This window comes from Octopus bimaculoides, chromosome 6 (assembly GCF_046866305.1).
Source record: "Octopus bimaculoides isolate indiv1 chromosome 6, ASM4686630v1, whole genome shotgun sequence".
Classification (NCBI taxonomy): Eukaryota; Metazoa; Mollusca; class Cephalopoda; order Octopoda; family Octopodidae; genus Octopus; species Octopus bimaculoides.
In genome coordinates, this window is record NC_142933.1 from 27,253,529 (window position 1) to 27,272,485 (window position 18,957).

Sequence of the window (18,957 nt, forward strand, 5' to 3'; positions counted from 1 at the left end):
TCTAATTGTATTATATACATGTTTAGAGAAGATAGAAATGACCATCAGTTGGTGTAGGTTTGATAGTATATGTATCTATTTTTAGTAGGTCAAGCAACTCTAAATTTCTCTAGGTAAGTTGGCCCACTTTAGTGTTTTAAGTTTTTTTGTTTTTTTTTAATCTGTTAATATGAGATCTTTCTACAATCCCTTTTATTTAAATTAGGACCAACCCTATAATTTTCTAGGTTATTAATCTCATCAAAATGTATATTTACAGTATTTATTTTTGTCTCCAATTACAATCAGGTGTCTTATTTCTTATTATTTAATGTCCATTTTCCATTCTGGTATGGACAGATTGATAAGGGCTGGCTAGGCAGAAGACTACACTGGGTTTCACCGTCTGTTTTGGCATGGTTTTTATGGCAGTATGCCCTTCTTGGCACCAACCACCTTACAAAGTGAATATATACATACACACATAAAAACAGAGTATCCTCCAAAATGTATGCACACATTGAATGACTATAAGTCAGTGTTTATTGAAATGAATTTCATTTTTGAAATCTAATGGAATCTAGACAATTCAGTTTTTTAAATGGAAGTTTGTTTTCAAACTGGTGATTGTTCTGGTCCAGGCACTGTTGATAAAACGATGGAATTGTGGAGATCAAGAAAAATTTTGTTCGGTATCTCTGTGCACTTTTGTTCAGTGGCTTCTCCTGATTTGTCTGTTGCTGGGATTGTACTGTAAACTTTATCCCTTGAGTATTTCCATAAAAAATCTATTGGCATGAGGTCTGGTGAACATGTCAGGTACCCCATCTTGCTGGAAATAAATCTCTACATCTTCAATGTCTTCTTGAATGCTCAACATGACATTGTCACATGTTAAAGTTAATGGAAGCATTCACTGTACCATAACAAAAAAGAAGTCCAATCCTTTTGATAAATCAGTAGATCCTAATAAATTAACATATGCCTCTGTAGTATGCAGATGCTTAAGTTCCCAGTGAGTGCAATTGTGATGATTGATTGAGCCATTTAATTTAAATTTAACCTCCTTACTCCAGTCTTTGTTGGAAAGTGTGCATCCTCTACATATCTTCTAAAGTACCACTTGAAAAACTCTACACTTCTGTCTGGATAATCTTTGTTGAGATCTTGGACTACTCTTAGAATAGAAGTTTTCAATGACAGCACTTCAGAATGCTTGATTTTGAAATTTGTCTATGACTTGCTTGTTACACAGATTTTCTTCAACTCGAGAAATACATTTCTGGTATCCTTTCTTGCTTTGTGTAGGTCATTTTCTGGAATACTACTTGGGGACATTTTAAATAGTTCTATCTTTTTTGACTTATCTCTACTTCAAGTGATGGGAAGTCACATAGATGGATTTGTTTGATACTCCACCTAAACTGTTTTTGCACTTCAACTGTATTTCAAACTTCCAGTAGTACTTTAGGACTAAATTTCCTCTGTTCAAAGCTTGGTCTGGCTCCCTTCATTATTTCTAAAGGGTCAAATCCACAATGGAAATTATCTGCTTTTAAAGTGTGTACACATTTTTGTGGGGGACAATGTGTGTGCATGTGCACGCACACACACACACACACACAAACACATCATTAACTGAATTCTAGCTAGGATCCTTCATGTAACTATCCTAAGTTTAGTGTCTTCAGTAAAGAAATAGTTTCTGAGTTGGTTTGAATCCAGTTTAAAACCATGTCTATCCAGTAATAAGACGGATGACTAGATTGAAAAAAACATTATAAATATTATAAAATACACAATGTAAAAGTCTGTAAAATGATTCCTCTTAACTATTCATAACTAAGTGAAGGTGCGTGGTTTAGTAGTTGGGGTAATTTGCTCGTGATCATAAGGTTAAGAGTTCAATTCTTGACAATGCTCTGTCCAGTTCACTCAGCTTGCAAAAATGAGTTGTACTTGTATTTCAAAGGGTCAGCCTTGTCACACTGTGTCATGCTGAATCTTCCTGAGAACTACATTAAGGGTACATGTCTGTGGAGTGCTCAGCCACATGCACGTTAATTTCACAAACAGGCTGTTCTGTTGATCAGATCAACTGAAATCCTTGTTGTAACCAATGGAATGCCAGTATATTTACACCTAACCTCATATATATATATAATTTCTTTATAGCTATTTTTGTTTTTATATGCCACAGGCTTCCATACATTTGTACAAAATCAAACATTAACACTATGTACATGATATTTGGTCTGTTTTATTGAGTAGGGTAATGCAATCCAAGTGTGTGTATGTCCATGCATTTGCAGATGAACTGGCAGTCAGTAAACCATTGGATACAGTTCTTTATGATATTTGTCCTGCAGTCTTGGGTGGTGCAGTTATGGAATTATTAATGTTGGACAGGATCTTTGTGTTCTGAATTCAGACACACATTCTCGATGTGTTCATTTTGGAAGTCCCTTCATGAGTAACTAAGTATTTCTTTGTCATGTCATTCTCTGTAGTATAGGGGAGAGAGCGAGCAAGCAAGGATTCAGGGAAAACTAAAGCACAAACCTAAAATAGTATCTCTTCAGTATATACATGTATAATACATACACACACAAATATATGCATTTGTGTGTGTATGTGTGTACATACACACACACCTCCTTTGAGGATATGAAAAGGATAAAAGCTTGGTTTAATTATTTATTGGCAAGATCATCTTTTAAATGTCATTAAATGTTAGGGGAACACAGACTGGTCATTTTAGTGTAATATTCTCATGGTTAGCATGGTAACAGTTGACTGAGATGAGGGTTTATTACAGTTTTACTGCTGTCCTCTTATAAATTAGCTGTCAGGGTGATGGGAATTATATATCAAGGTGGAGGAGGTTGTCTTCTCTGGTTTTCATCATCACAATAGTCTCTGGTTACTCTGTATTCATTCTATCTCACCCTCTTCTACACCACCTCTCTAAATATTTCAAATGTTTTATCAAAGGGAAGTTTGAATGTTTCTAGATTTTGAACCTGCTTGAATGTTATACCTAAAGAAGCCCTCTAATCCTGAGCTCCCCATCCTATGTCTGCTTTAATTCCTTTCCTCCTATCTTTTCTCATATTGTCTACCCATTTCTTTAGAGCTCTCTTGGTACCTTTGTGTCTCTGTCTGCATCTAGCAGGTAAACCAAGCCTCTTGTATTGATTTCGTTTTGTGAATAACTGGCCAATTTGTTACTGCATTTTTGCCAAGTAGTTGATATTTTGCAAGAGGTAAACCCACCTGTTTTATCATTCCTACTATGTCTCATATGACAAATTTCCTCGTTAAACTTTCCAAAATTGTGACCAAGAATCTGTTTTGTCTACTGGTATTTATTTGAACAAATTTACACTATAGGTACCGGACCCTCATATTCTGACATAATTAAAAAAAAAATGCTTTGTACCAATATCAAAGTTACCACTCTATGGCTCTTGAGTGCTTTTGCAGTGTTCACACTGTTGTAAGCATTAGGTATAGTTCTCTGGGCTGAGGATATTTTGATGTATTCCTTTCTGTAGTAGCAGCATATGAATTGTTGATCCAGCAAGCCAAAGTATTGTCACTTAGTATAAAGTGATGTAAGGGAGACGGACTATTCTAGCAAACTATGTAAAAAGGCGGTATGGATAATGTAATTTGAAGGAAATCCTTGGCTGTATACATGTACAGGTTTAACTCATCCACAAGTGAATATAACCTGGGAGTTTGTACCACTTTGGCAAATTGTTTTCACTGCCTATGTAGTCATGAGTAGACATATTCCTTCTCAACCTTGATCCAGCAGAATATCAAGGATGTGACAAGGAGGGCTGAAGCAGCAATCAACTGTATTCATTTTCATCTGACTAGTGCCAGTGCCATGTAAAAAGTACACAAGTACATGCTGTGAAGTAAATGGCTTTAGGAAGGGAATCCAGTTATAGAAACCATTCCAAATGGACATTGGAGCTTTGCACAGAACTTTGGCTCATCAGTTCCTGTCAAACCACCCAAAGCCATGGATGTTAAACTGATGATGATGATGATGATAGACTGGAGCAATGTGAGATGATGTGCTTTGATCGTGGATGCAGCATACTGCCCAGTCTAGGAATTGAACTCATGTCTTTATCAGTCCAACACCCTAATCACTTAGACACATTCCTTCACATATCCCTGGGTACTTGCAGAATATTGGTCTAACTGGTAATCAGCTGATTTGAAAATATTTCCTGGAAAATCTTGAACAGTTGGTGGGGATGATGGATTTACTTTCCAAGAATTTAGGATGACTTACTGATTCCTCTCCTCAATCTTTTTAAAAAGTTCTTTTCTTTTAATCCCTTTGCAGTGGAAGATGGTGCCAAAAGAGCGTCAAGGAAGAGAAAACAAGGGAAGTTGTTGAGAGAAAGAAATGCATTCAAAAATATGTCACTCGTTGTGGATTTTTTTCTTTGGACTCGTGTACTTTTTACAAGTATGTTATACAATGAGCTTTTTATTTGAACTTTTCCTTGTATTTGAGTTTTGTTAGTATCTTTAATTTCTCTCCAGATTTCTGAAAATTATACACATTAAAAAAAAAAATCTTTTTAACCATGTTATTCAACTGTTTAATGCTGTTTAGAATAAGATATTAGTTTGCAATTTAAGTCTTGCTGCATGCACAATATTGAGTCTAGATCTCTCATAGCATCTTCCAATCAATCTCTATTGTAAGAATAGATAGTTGTATCTTCCCACTGTCATATGAAGCATCTAGTTAATAGTATAGCATTTGACTTATGCTCTTTTTCTTTTTTAATCAATTTTTTGCTGTGAAAATAAATTGTTCTTGTTACATTGTCTTGTTTGGACAAAGCTTGTTAGTGACCTACTTTTATAAATGAGGTATATAAAACAAACACTTGACAGGCCATGTGTGCATTTCATGTCTGTGTTAAAAATATGATCATTAGAAGCTTATTCCTGTCCACAAGTCCATCATCCTTTTTATATATTTTCCACTAGGACAACAACTTGTTTGAAACGATATGACCAAAATATAACTATATACCACACAGTGTTAGACTGTTGTCCAGGCTGGGCTAAATCTGATAGTGAAACTTGTTTTGGTAAGTTTGCTTTTTCTCGTAATATTGTATTTTTTGTGAACAATGTGAATATTCCTAATAAGCCAACCACTGGTTCACTGTTTTATAGTAGCCAGAGAGTAACAAAGAAGCATCGGCCACTTCAGCAGAAAAAAAAAAAAAAATGAAACCTCAAATGTTAAGATATATATCAGCTTGTCGGTTTACTCACTGCTGTTTACATTGTTTCTTAGTATATATTAGTGAAGGATTTATGCAGATCTGTGTCTGATAGTTTTCTGCACTGTTTCTATTTACCAAATTATATTTGCAGGCATTGATCACCTAAAGGTTATGCTTGAAGATGTTTGCAGACTGTGCTAAATGGTAGTTTCTTGGAAAGACACAATTGTAAAATGATACAAATTAACTATTCAGCAAGGCTATACTGAAAAAAAAATTTTGTGTGTGTGTGTGTATGCACACACACACATTAGTGTGATTTTTTTATTAAGTTACTCAAATGCAAACGTAGCTATAAATAATAGCAAATTTGAGTCGCTCTAAAAAATTAAGACCTATTTACAAATTTCTCAGTACTTTCAAAATACTATCTAAATGGTATGTATGTATTTTCAAATCTGTGACTTTTCTTGTTCTGCAGAACTAGCTCAGGGCTCTAAGCCTTTACCATCAATTCATGAACTCTCTATTGGAACCTTAGCTGCCATTTGCAGTGCAAGTTTCTTCATCATGATCATCTTGTTCTTCATTGTAAAAGCTGTCTGGAAAAAGTAAGTTTTATTTATTTGTGCTTTTTGGATGAAGAAAAGATTTTTTTTTTTTTCATGTCTTTTAACATTTCAGTAGTTTTAGTAATTATGCCACTGATCTCAGCTTGGAGTTAAGTCTGCATTCACAATAAAAATTTTGAGTTGAAACTAGTTGAAATATGCATTTATAGGATTCTGGAACAATTGAAGGTTAGGCTTGTTGATATGTAGAATAAGAGTCAAAACAATGTGGAAGTTTAACCTGGCAGAAAAGCATTATCCAATTTTCCTCAAATTGCACTCTTCTATCCTTCAAAATAGGACATGTTGGACTATGTAGCTAGATTTATAAAAAAGATGATTGAACATGTGGGGTGATCTTTTGATCATGAGTTTTTTTAATCTTGGCTGACTTGGAAATAATTGAACCTTATATGTAATATTTTAAGTTTGTGAAATTGTAATTACCAATATATATTTCCTCAGAAATTTATTGAAAGCTTTGAAATATTAAAAAAAAAAAAATGTCATTAATTTCTTTAAAATATTTTAAATATGTATACATTTATAGAATTCTCTGCTAAATACTAGTCTTAGTTAAAATAGATGTTCCATCTGTACAGATAAGTGAACTTATTTCAAGAAAGCAAACAAACTTTGAACAACCAGAATAAGTTTGAGAGAATATGCAATACAACACATTTTAGAATCTTGTCTGTGCTTCATCATATCTGGGAAGCTTATCACTGAAGTTTGATCTGTTTTTTGAGTTTTTGATCTACCTTGGATATCTGGTTGTAAAAGTTAGTACTGGTTGCGGTGGTTTGTCAGTAAATGCTTTTTAACTTTGTTTTCCCTATCAAATGTAATGCTTATTTTACAATGTTTTGAATTATGTATTGTCTCATGGCTTCAAGATTTCAATGATTAATTTTTGAATGACATTGTAGAGCAAGTGTGAGAGGCCAGAGCTGGTAATTTGAGCACCAGACAGAATATTTAGGCTTGATATGACCAGTTTAAATACTAAGATTAAATTTACATCTTCCCACACTGGAACATTTTATACTCTTTTACAAATCTCAATCGCATTTTATCTCCCATTTACTCTGCCTCCCTTCAGTGTTATCAGTGGAAAATTTACATAAAGCAAATAAATGAGGAAAATTTATATAAAGCAGATAAATGAAGTATAATAATTAAGATAATTATTAATAATAAATTAAAAAGGTTGGTTTAGTTTAAGAGGTTAAATTATGCATTGTGTTTACATGAAAATGAGAATTGCTTATCAATGTCTTTTTATCTGTGAATACTTCTTGCAAAATTACAGTTGGGTGGTTGTCATTTGAAAGCTACATCATTATCACTGCACAGGCATATGTGTATAAGTGTGATGAAAACATTGATTTTGAATCAATATCTGGTTCTTGCAATGTGGTGTGCAGTGTCAGACATCTGTGATTGTCAGGTATAACGAGCTTCTGTTTGTGGAGTCACTGGCTGGAATTGGCTCATCTTAATCCCTAGTGAATGCTGATACAAGTAATGATGGACTTCTATACAGTTTCTTTTTACTAAATTCCTCTTACAAAGCATTGGTCAGCCTAAGACTATGGCATAAGGTGCATTCCAGAAATTTTCAGACTCTTTTTAAAGAGATATTGATTTCAAAGTACAAAATTTTAATCTCCTTCAAAGTAGGATCCTCAGATTTTAATGCTCTTATTCTAGTACTCCAGCCTCTTTGTGAAGTTCTCATGGAAGCCCTTCAAGGTGATGGAGCCCAGGATTCTTATTACAGCCTTCTTCATTTTCTCAGTCTTCAAAACAACTGCCCACGTGGCTCTCCTTCAGCTTGAGGAACAATCAAGTCAGAGAGAGCAAGGTCTTGACTGTAGGGAGGGTGAGGAACAGTTTTGATATCCCTCTCTGTCAAGTAGTTGGTCACCAGGATGTAACTGTGGGCAGTGCATTGACCTGGTGCAGAGGCCACTGACCTGAATGGAGGAGCTCTGGCCTTTTGCAAGGGAATCTCTTCCTGAACTCCCTCAAAACCTTCAAAGTACACTTTGTTGGGCATTATCTATATGCACTGGGTTCTGTCTAGCAGATGCACTTGATGTTAAAAAAGGGTATCAATATTAGTATTCTTGGGTCTGGTGAAGCCAGGCTGCTTCTATAGTGCACTCTGTCTCTTGGTCTCTGGATCATGAAAGTAGATCCAGCTTTTGTCACAGGTCACCAGAAACTCTAATCTTTGATAGGAGGTAATGAACTCCACCATCACCCTGCTGTCACCAACACATCTTTCCTTCTGATTGTCATTGAGTACCCTGGGAACAAACTTTGCATAAATTTTGTGCATGCTCAGATCTTCATGGATAATTCTGTGTACAGTTGCCACCTCAACTCCAAACTGCAGGCTTAGTCTTTATAGACACTTGGTGGTCTTCTTCCAGAAAATAGCAAATTTTTTTCAACCAGCTCTGATGTTTTGACCTCCCTGTCACATCTCATTGTTTCTTACCTCTTCTCTACTCTCCTGCAACCTTTTATGCTAGCAAAAAAAAGAAAAAAATGCTTGGCTCCTGCAAGTGAATCCATAAGCAGTCTGGAGCATTTCATAAATTTCTGTAGCATTTTGCCTAGTTTAATACAAGATTTTATTGCATATTGAGTGAGCTTCCAAGTTGTCTTCATCCACTGACTGCATTCTGCAGACTAATGTGCAGTGTTTAGTAGGGTGTGTTCAAAGTGCTGTTAGCCATCTTCTTCAATGTAGAATAAGTTGGCAGGTCAGCTTATTTGATGTATAGTAATGCTAAACTGAAATTACAATTATCTAGGACAGAACTACCTATTCTAAAAGTCTCAAAACTTCTGGAATGCACCTTACCGAAGACATTTGTTTAAGGTTTTGTGGGATGATTTGAACCTGGAACCAATGGGTTGTAAAGAGGACTTCTTAATCATGCAGCCATATCTGTATCCTTTAACATGTAATTTACTCCCATCTCAAAGTATGTTTAATTCGCTACCTTTAGGAATGGCAATATTGTAAAGGTTGTGATTTGGTAGAAAGTGAAGAGTATAAGACAAATTATCTTAAAAGTATTTTGTTTTATTTCTGCTAGGATTGATTATGACTGTTGTCCCTACAAACTTGGCAAAATAAGTACTAGGTATGTACTGCGATTGATGCAATCCATTACACCAGTTCCCATGGGAGAGCCTCTGTGGTCACTTGACCTGCTAGAAATAGCAACCTAATCACCCTTAAATCACATCCTCAGCTTTAGAATAAGTCACATTGGTTAATATACTTCTAGACAGACTGTAACTAATTATGTTTGTATAGTCATGATTAGAGTGACTTGATTCTATGTCCGCTTAGCAATAAATGTTATATTGGGTCAATGTAAAGTCATTATGCTATTGTTAAAAGACTTCTGATGGAAGGTGTAATTAGGCTAGCTAGGGGCTTGAGTCTTGTTGATTGAATCAGCTGTTCTGTATTACTGGTACTCATGCCAACTGATGTGGAGATTTCTCCTTACAATTGTACACACGAATACCAAAGTTGAGACCAGTGGCATTCTTATTTATACAGGGAGCAAATATGTGGGTTTCATTTGTTTCTGCCAGCTCATAGGGCTATACTTAGTTGCTCACTCACTCATTGAGTCTAGAAGGGCCAGAGTTTGTGGTCCTTGCAGGCACTCTTGGACTGGTTAGATCGATACCTTTAAAGTTCTGTGTGAGCAGGAACATTTCAGAAAGCAGATATTCTGGGGAAGAAGGAATGGGGATAGTAGGGTTGGATGCAACAAATGAGTGGGATGAAGTATGTTTCTGAATAATTGATCTTCTAGTAGGTTAAGAGGAACATTTTTCTTTTGGCTGTTGATATGTGAATCAAAATATCTTCAGCCTGGTATTGAAATCAGAATGAACTCAACTCACAAAGATACATGCTTTTATTTCTTTGTCATTTGACTGCAGTCATACCATAGTACTGCCTTTAGTTGGACAAATTGACCCTAGGACTTATTCTTTGTAAGCCTAGTACTTATTCTGTCAGTCTCTTTTGCTGAACTACTAAATTTATGGGGATGTAAGTACACTAACATCAGTTGTCAAGTGATGGTGGGGGGGGGGGGGACTAACATAAATATATATATATATATATATACACACACACACACCCAATATGGACTTCTTTCAGTTTCCGTCTACCAAATCCACTCACAGGGCTTTGGTCAGCCCTAGGCTATAGTAGAAGACACTTGCCCAAGGTGCCACGCAGTGGGACTGAAACTGGAGCTATGTGGTTGGGAAGCAAGCTTCTTGCTACGCCATCATACTAATTGTTATCAACTATTTTTAGCTGTCTTTCTAAACATTGACATACTCAGACAACTGGGAATCACATTACCCTTTTTTCATACTGGTATTGGTTAGACACTTGTGAAGTATTGCATATTGTCATACTTCTCAGTCTGCTATGAGGTCCAGCAGTTTTTTTTTTTTTTTAAATGTCTACTATGGGTACACATTACATTGCACTCCTGCTCAGTTTAACATTGAATAGCCAACACCTTTTTAATGCTTAACTAATTTCTCAGATTGCTTTGGTTCCACCTTTTGTCTGCAAATTAACCTTACACATCCAATGAATCTTGCTCGATTCCTCTCTCCAACCTCCACACTTAGTGCTTATGTCTTGCTATCATGCATTATTTATATATTTTAGTTTGTCTTTTGCATCACATGCACACTCTTGATGCAAACTTTATAGAGTTTGCTTGTAACAGTTTTTTGAGCTTTTTTCAGAGTTATTCCTGCTCCATAAATAGGTTTTAAAATATGTTAATTTTTCTGGGGTTTGCAACCTAAATATTGAATAAATCTAGCTTTCATGAATTCTTTTCATCAGGAGAGGAAGTACCTTTGATTGGTGAGGTTTCTTTGGTGCAACATGAATTGCTGAAAGTTGATATCAGTAGGAATAGTGTGGGGGAAGGAGGGATACTGCATGGCCAAAGTTAGGCAAAGGATGGATTAAGTAAAGGGTTCAGAGCACTTTACCAAATCTGTAAGAATGAATAGAAAAATGTGAGCTTCATGGACCATGTAGACTTAGACTGAGGTAGTACAGTTCAGAGGAATGGAAGCCATTGTTGAAGACATAGATATCATTACACATGTTTTTTAACCAGAGATTGTTACCCATTGATGAAGATGTTTTTAGTAACTGATAGGTTGGCTTTCTATTACATGTTCTCTGATACGTATTTAGTTGAAAGTAGAAACACTGTTCTATACATATGAGCACTGTAATTTGGATCTTGTTCGAGTTTCATAGAGGGTCACCAATTGATGAGGATTGAATTATTTTCTGGCCATGAAGAGGAAATCTGTTTTAGGGGAAGTAGGGATGCAGTTTTGGCAAAGTTAAAGAGTTGATCAAGAAAGATCAGATCAAGAGATTTTGTTTTGTAATATTGATGATTGATTAAAGTATGTTTTTTTGCTTGATATCTATAATGATTGTGTAGATTCTCCTAAAGATTTCTTAATTTACAATTTTTAGCTATATTTCTAAAGTTTTTTATTTGTTCTATCTTTTTTTTTTGTCTTTGAATTTGAATATCAAGATGCAGATCAGTTTTTCTCTCATTCATTGTCTTTTGTTGCAGAAAACGCAAGGAAAAGGCAGCTGCTGCTGCATCTGCATCTATATGTCTCGAGCCATTGCAGTTGGTGTCTTCCAATTCACCACAGGACCATCAAGACCCTACAAATATGAATTCAGTCCACTTTCAGCCATTGGTAATTGCACTGCCTTCGCCTCCTCTCCCCTCACCAGAAGTGCCATCCTTCTCGCCAGCTGCCAAGACAGCTAACCCCCACAACTTGCCCTCTTCACCAGAGATATGTGAACTTTCTGTGGAAGATTCCGAGAGGGTTCCATTAAAACAGACCCAGCTGGAGATGCAGCCCTTGACAGAAATTGAAACCCTGGAAGCTGAAATGCAACCAACAGAGCCACAAGTGGAAGAACAAGAACTGGCAGAAGAGCTTGTTGATAATAAAAACCCACAAGCATCTGAATCTTTACATTCTGCTGAGTCAGATACTCCATGGCAGTTACAGGATGTTGGGAAGGAATCTGAAAAGTGTGAACAAACTAAAGAGAGTGAAAAGTGATTGTGACATTGAATGTGTGAATATATACTGTGTGTGCGTATAACTTCTGGGATATGCATGTATATATTCCATAAATGTGTATGTATATATACCTATATATTTTGGGTATGAATGTGTGCATGAAAAGTGAAGATGAACAAATTTAGAGAGGTGTGTAAAGCCTATATGCACAATGTACATTTTTGTGTCAGACAGTGCATTTGTACACATATACATGCATAAACTTTGAGACATCTCACCTATAACTTGGTCCACCACTACACCACGTTTTTCTTTTTTTTTTTAAATATTCATGCATCCACTTTTTTTACAACAGAGATAACCAAACAAACTAAACTATTTCTTCTGGGGGAACCACAGTGGCATCTTGAAAAGTGTTATGGTTTCTTACTGCATGTATCTTCACCAAAAATAGCAGAATGAGGGAGGGTTTTATATATATAAAGTCCATATATATATATATATATATATATATATATATATGGACTTCTCTTCTCCTTTCAGTGTTGCCAGGGGGTAGGGGTATCAATGCTCTGAGTGAAAGTTGTTTGAGAATGTTAGGGTGCCGATGGCTAATTGTAAAGTGTGTGTGATTTTGATGTTGGGTCCGTTGTATAATTTGATATGAAAGGAGTGATTGAATAGGGTGCAAAAATCTAAGGTTGAATGTGTGAGCATGCTTGGAGAGTTGAGATTGATATACTGTGAGAGAAAGTCTGGCCTTGGAATTAGCTTCTCTACCTCAGAATACTCAATAACAAAAACAGAATATTTCCCAAATTGGCCTTTACAATTATATATATAATATATATAAAATCACACATTTTGCAGCATCAATTTTTAAACCCTGCTTAAAAATGAAAAGCAACAGAATAGTTCCACAAAAGAAAGTTAAGTTGACTTCTTCTCCAGCTTGGAGATTTTCTTTCAAACTCTGCCAAGCAAATAACTATGTATTTTTTAACTTTAATTTTTTTTCTTTATTCACAATATTAATATTTGAAGGAAAACATTCCAAATCTCTTGCCAAAGAAACTCATTTGGCTGCCACAGTATTTAAGGTGTTATATTTATGCTAACACAATTTTCTCTCCTGTTCCATTGTTTGTTACATTATCTATTGTTATATATTTTTAAAATACTAATTTTAATCCAATAACATGTTCTTTGGGTGCTCAATCTGCTGACCAAGTGTATTCAACCAAACCAGTGATGTAGATACTTTGCATCGCATTGCTGTGGGCTAAGAAGTATCGACACACTTGAGTGGTTTGGCATGCATTTTCTAATATTAGGGAAGAACCTGGTTTGTTCACAAATAACGTTTAGTTTAAACAACATTTTAGTTGCAAAGTCTTTAAGTGTAAGTAATATATTTTAAAGCATCATAAAGAAATAAGATGCTTCAAAATTTAAGATGACGGTATAAGCTTTAATCCTATATAGTGAGTTCTCCTGTCAACTTTGTATGAAGGTTTAACAGCCAGTGTAATGGCTATTAGTCTATCCACACTTGATTTGCAAAGGAATGTATAGGATCAACCACACTTTTTGGAAATGCTCGTCAGAGAATGTTGGTGCAAATGTTTGCCATAATGATCAACATAGTTCTCAAGCTTTTCTATTAGTTTTCCATCTCCTGGATTAGTTGATCATGCCAGTTTCCAACCAATCCCAGTAAGCTAAATGCATATCTAGGATGCCAAACCAGAAACTAAGTCCTCTTGCATACATATATACATACATACGTATCATGTAATTGGATGGCCATTGATTTTCCTGAGCTTCTTCATCCTTCAACTGGATTTGTTTTTCATTCCATAGGGTGTCTAAAAACAACCCTACTTTCCAAGCAGGCCTAGAGGTATTGATAGGTTACTTCCTGATGGCCTACCTTGCGACTGGTTGTACTGGGTTGCAGGTTACCAGTAGAACTCAAGAGCGACCTCATACACATTTTTTAATGATTACACTCAAAGGATTACAGTCATGCTGGAGCACCATGTATAAAAACATTGATCAGTTAAATATAATCAATGTCCTAGTTCTCTAAAAGAAAAAGAAAGTGTAGATGTAGTTTGTCATGTGATCCATCATATGGTCAGTCAGGTTTACATCATGTGTGTACTTATGCTCACATACAGCGAAAATAATTATTCTGAAACCAATGTTGATCATTACTCAATTTTTTAATTTTTTTTTTTTTAATTAGAAAGGTACTTCAGTTAACATAGCACCTAGAATACTCTAGACCATGACTATTTTTTGAGCTATATATATATATATATATATATATATATATATATATTCATTCATTGTTAAAAACTGAACTAATGAAGCTAACTCTCATCACGTATGTTGGATTGTGTTTAAAATTGTTTGAATCTTAGAGTATTGCTTCACATTAGTTTGAGAATTATTATTGTTGAATATTTTGGACCCAAACACAACTATTTAATTTTTGTATGCATATAATCCCAACTGAAAGTAACTGAGTCTGTAAGTCACTGTAGTTCAAAGATCTCTAAGTATGTAATAAATACAGTGACTAAAGAATTTTATCTCGGTACTTTTGGCATTTTTTTTTTTTTTTTTTGCAATGACAACAATAGGTGCCATAAGAGATGATCTAAGAGGGTTAAACTAGTCATCCAAGAATAGATGAATGTATATTATTAAACCGACTTTAGTGGTAAAATATTACTAAGGAAATTGTAGTGCTGACTGTGATATTCAGTTTTGTCCCTTTACATCCTGAGCTTCAAATTTTGTTTGTGTTGTCTTATAAACCTTGTCTTATTCCAAGAGGAGCAGCTAAATCAAGTAAATCTTGTTCCATGAAGTTTTTTGCTTTGAGCTAAAGCTAGAAATTGTATTAGCTCTGTCATGTCACTGAATACTGGATGTTATTGTACTACATTAACATCTGTAAATTTCCCTCTAAGCATTTGCCTTAATGCTTCAAAAGAAATAATTGGCCCTTTTTATTTATGTTAGAATAAGAGGACTTAGCAAGTGAGAGGGATCAGACTTCTTGAATAATCAACAAAATATATTCTCAGTTGTTTAGAAAATAATATTTTGGTGAAAAAATATTTTGCTTCTAATATCATTTCTCTATGGGTTTATTTTCTGAGAATTCCATAATCAGAGACCATAATAGATCTTTTCCTCCAGGATCATAATTATGCATTCTCCAATCTGTCTATACTGCTAAAAGTGATAGTTACTCCCAATTTGGGCTCTTTGGATTTATTTCTTATCTTTAGACAAATTTTCCGTATTGTTAAAAGAATTTATATTTTTTACTTTTGATTACTTTATTTCTTGAGGTTTGGACTCTTTTCATTCCTGCCATTTTTTTCCCATCACTGCCATGTGACGAAACACAATATTGATTAACATATTCATTTTCAAATCTGCCGGAATGTATTAAGAATATGTAAGTCATCGTTTTGATTCTCACTGTTCACCATGCATATTATGATTTAGTACTGGTTGGCAGATGTCAACATGCTTCAGCAAACTATTTGTTTGCTACTAAAGTTATAAACAAGAGCCTTGAACTCTTGTTAGATTCATTAGTCTGAGTGCCTTTGGCTGATAAGACACAATGATGTTGAAATATAAAATGTTCCAGAGTCCCTTGCACTGATGAATTATGGAAACCCACTCACTGCTTTAAGCTGTTTTCTTGTCATGAAACACAAGTGATTAGTATATTCACTCTTCTAATCTGCCAGAATGTATTAAGTATAAATATGCAAATCATCATATTTACTTTTTTGATTAGTAGATGGAATTGCTTCCTTTAGATACTTATCCTGAGCTACTGATGGAGACTATACACAGTTTGATCTCCAAGAAATAGCCAAACCACCTTCAAACAAAGATGGTCGAATCAAGGCTGGAATCCCTTTTGATTATAGCTCTTCTTGTTCAGGGTTTTACCATGGGGTTTGTCAACTAGTGATACAAAATTGTGTTTTGAATTCATTCACAAATAATTATCAAGGTATATGCTTTCATCAGTTTGCATTTCTTTACATTAATAAATTCAGGCTAAGAATTTCTCCACCTCTTTATTTCCAAATGTTTTTCAGCATTTACTGTTTACTTATAGAATTGATATTAAAAACAAAAAGACAAAAAAAAAATGAGACTGCACAATTTATCTGGGCTGTGTCTTCACTTTTTCTTCAATTTCTTCTATGTAAAGGTTTCTGAACGTAACACTTCCTTTTCCTGCACACATTTAATTCTACTGGACAAACTCACCTCTCCAATTATGTTTCACAACATTTTCAAATAACAACCCTGCCCCATGAAACTCTGTATTAAATTCTTGGTTAAATCCTTCTTCTCCAGAAATGCATCTCAGAACTTTTGTTTCACAGCCCACAAGTCTTTTATGAAACAAACCAAACAGTTAGCTGTATTATCTCTACATACTTATCAGTGTTTAAATAATTTTTGAGAGCACTGCTTCTCCACCTGTCCCTTTGAGTTAGAACTTTCTTACTGTTATGGTCCGTTTCAACAAGTATCTGGATTTTTTAATCATTTAAGAGCTTTAATACTTAGGAGATATTTTTATCAATCTTTTACTAAACTTTAGCCTGAACAGAATGTATAAAGGCATAGGACTTATATATATATATATGTATATATATATATATATATATATATATATAATACAGATAAGGAAATAGAACAGCAGGAACAGGATAAAGTATTCATATTTTGCGGAAAAATTTGGAATGTTGGATTTTGAAGTAGATAAGTTATAAGTAACATGTAAATATTGGTTTAAAACCCCTTTTGAATACAATGGTAGAATGATTGTCATGTTTATAGGTGTGGGTTCATGTCCTACAGGCAGCCTTCAACTTTTTTCTATCCAAAGGGGTTTTTAACCTAATAATTACATGCTATTATAGCTAATCTGCTTGAAGATCCAGTGTGCCAAAAAAAAAAAATTTTCATGTTTCCTTGAAGTTTATAAATTCTTATGATGCCAACAACATTATATATATATATATATATATATATATATCATCATCATCATCGTTTAACGTCCGCTTTCCATGCTAGCATGGGTTGGACGATTTGACTGAGGACTGGTGAACCAGATGGCTACACCAGGCTCGAATCTGATTTGGCAGAGTTTCTACAGCTGGATGCCCTTCCTAACGCCAACCACTCTGAGAGTGTAGTGGGTGCTTTTATGTGCCACCAGCACGAAGGCCAGTCAGACAGTACTGGCAACAGCCACGCTCAAAATGGTGTATTTTACGTGCCACCTTCACAGGAGCCAGTCCAGCGGCACTGGCAATGATCTTGCTCGAATGTCTTTACATGTGCCACCGGCACAAGTGCCAGGAAGGCGACGCTGGGCACAGGTTCCATCACGATTTCGCTTTCGCTTGCCTGTGAAATATAATGTATAGTACAAAAACCAGTTCTTTATAGAACACAGTCCCCAATGATCCCACATATAGAGGAGTCGCCGCCTATATGACACAATCTTTTACATAAAAGCAGCATCACTAACATGAGATGAAGCATCCACGTCTACAATAAATCATCATCATCATCATTTAACGTCCGTTTTCCATGCTGGCATGGGTTGGACAGTTTTGATTAGAGCAGGCCAGGCAGAGAGCTGCACCAGGCTCCAATTGTGTGTTTTGGCTTGGTTTCTACAGATGGATGCCCTTTCTAACACCAACCATTTTACAGAGTGTATAGGGTACTTTTTATTTAGCACTGGCACCAGCGCTATTTATGAGGCATGATTAATAGAACGGTATTCTCAGCACAGAGAACAGCAAATTCACACATTGAGCAGCTTTTCACATGAAGAACAGTACAATGAAGGAGATGTACCTAGTTAAAGGGACTGTATAATACATACTGAAGAATAGTTTCAGTATAAACCGACGGCAAACAGGGGTGTTATCTTGGCTTCTGTTATATATATATATATTTATTTATTTATTTATGTGTTTCAGCCAAGTGGCTGCGGTCATGCTGGTGCATATATATATATATATAAAATCTGAATTATGTGTTCTACCAAATTTTGTCAATTTGGGCTTATTTTAAAAACATCCCCCCCCCCCCCCACAGAATCTCTTTATGCATACATGTATACACTTGTGCATATACAGACACATGTAACTTATCATTTTGATCTAGTTAAGTTTCTTATAGATTAAAATGTTTTAATGGGAGACCAATTGTAACTCAGTATTTGTTTTTTCTTCAAGTCTAAATTTCAAATGGTAAAACAAAAATTGAGGTTTCATATGAAATTATTGCCTGAGCAGAGGAGGTAGCTCTGAAAGAATTGTGCAAAAACAAATCTGAGGGTTAAATATAATACACATTCATATGAGACAGAGAAAAGCGGGTAGGTTTAAAATTTGATTTGATTAGTAGAAAAAAAAAGCAAACTGTTTTTGTTGAAGTGGATGTAAAGACTTACTACTTGCATCTTTTGACCCCGTTTGACTTCAGTATCTGAAAACATCTATTATTTTATATTTAAAACTGGAAAAAAAAAAAAAATTTCAGTAAACATACAAACTAAAATTTGTATCACTAGATTAAATATATAAACTTTAATTTAAAATGCTATATTCTCTGTGGTGTCTTTTGTGAGTACTTTTAAAAGTTACACTGCAGATAATTCATACTTGGTAATCTGTAGTTCCAGCTACTGAAATTATATCTTTTGACATTTAAAAATGCCAAAATGTTTTCTTTAAAAAAATAAATAAAAATTAATCTGTTTTCTCTTAAGTTCATGTAAATTCTGGTTTTTATGCTTGTTAACTATCTAAATGTCATTTTAAATGGCTTCTTTAATTGTACTAGAAACAAAGGTAGTGTTAGCT

At 34.9% G+C, this 18,957-nt stretch overlaps 1 protein-coding gene across 2 annotated transcripts in view; it reads left to right on the forward strand.

The window, feature by feature from the left end:
• LOC106869812 (uncharacterized) overlaps positions 1-16,229 on the forward strand; it is a 32,163-nt gene extending 15,934 nt beyond the window's left edge. Inside the window, exons 2-6 of one of the 2 annotated variants that reach the window (XM_014915694.3) lie at positions 4,349-4,474; positions 5,008-5,111; positions 5,734-5,863; positions 8,980-9,027; positions 11,545-16,229. In XM_014915694.3, coding sequence (XP_014771180.1) covers positions 4,349-4,474; positions 5,008-5,111; positions 5,734-5,863; positions 8,980-9,027; positions 11,545-12,055 — 919 coding nt within the window. In that variant the 3' untranslated portion in view covers positions 12,056-16,229. The remainder of the gene's footprint in view (positions 1-4,348; positions 4,475-5,007; positions 5,112-5,733; positions 5,864-8,979; positions 9,028-11,544) is intronic. The other variant, XM_014915696.3, reaches the window with a different exon arrangement.
• The last annotated feature ends 2,728 nt before the right edge of the window (positions 16,230-18,957 follow it).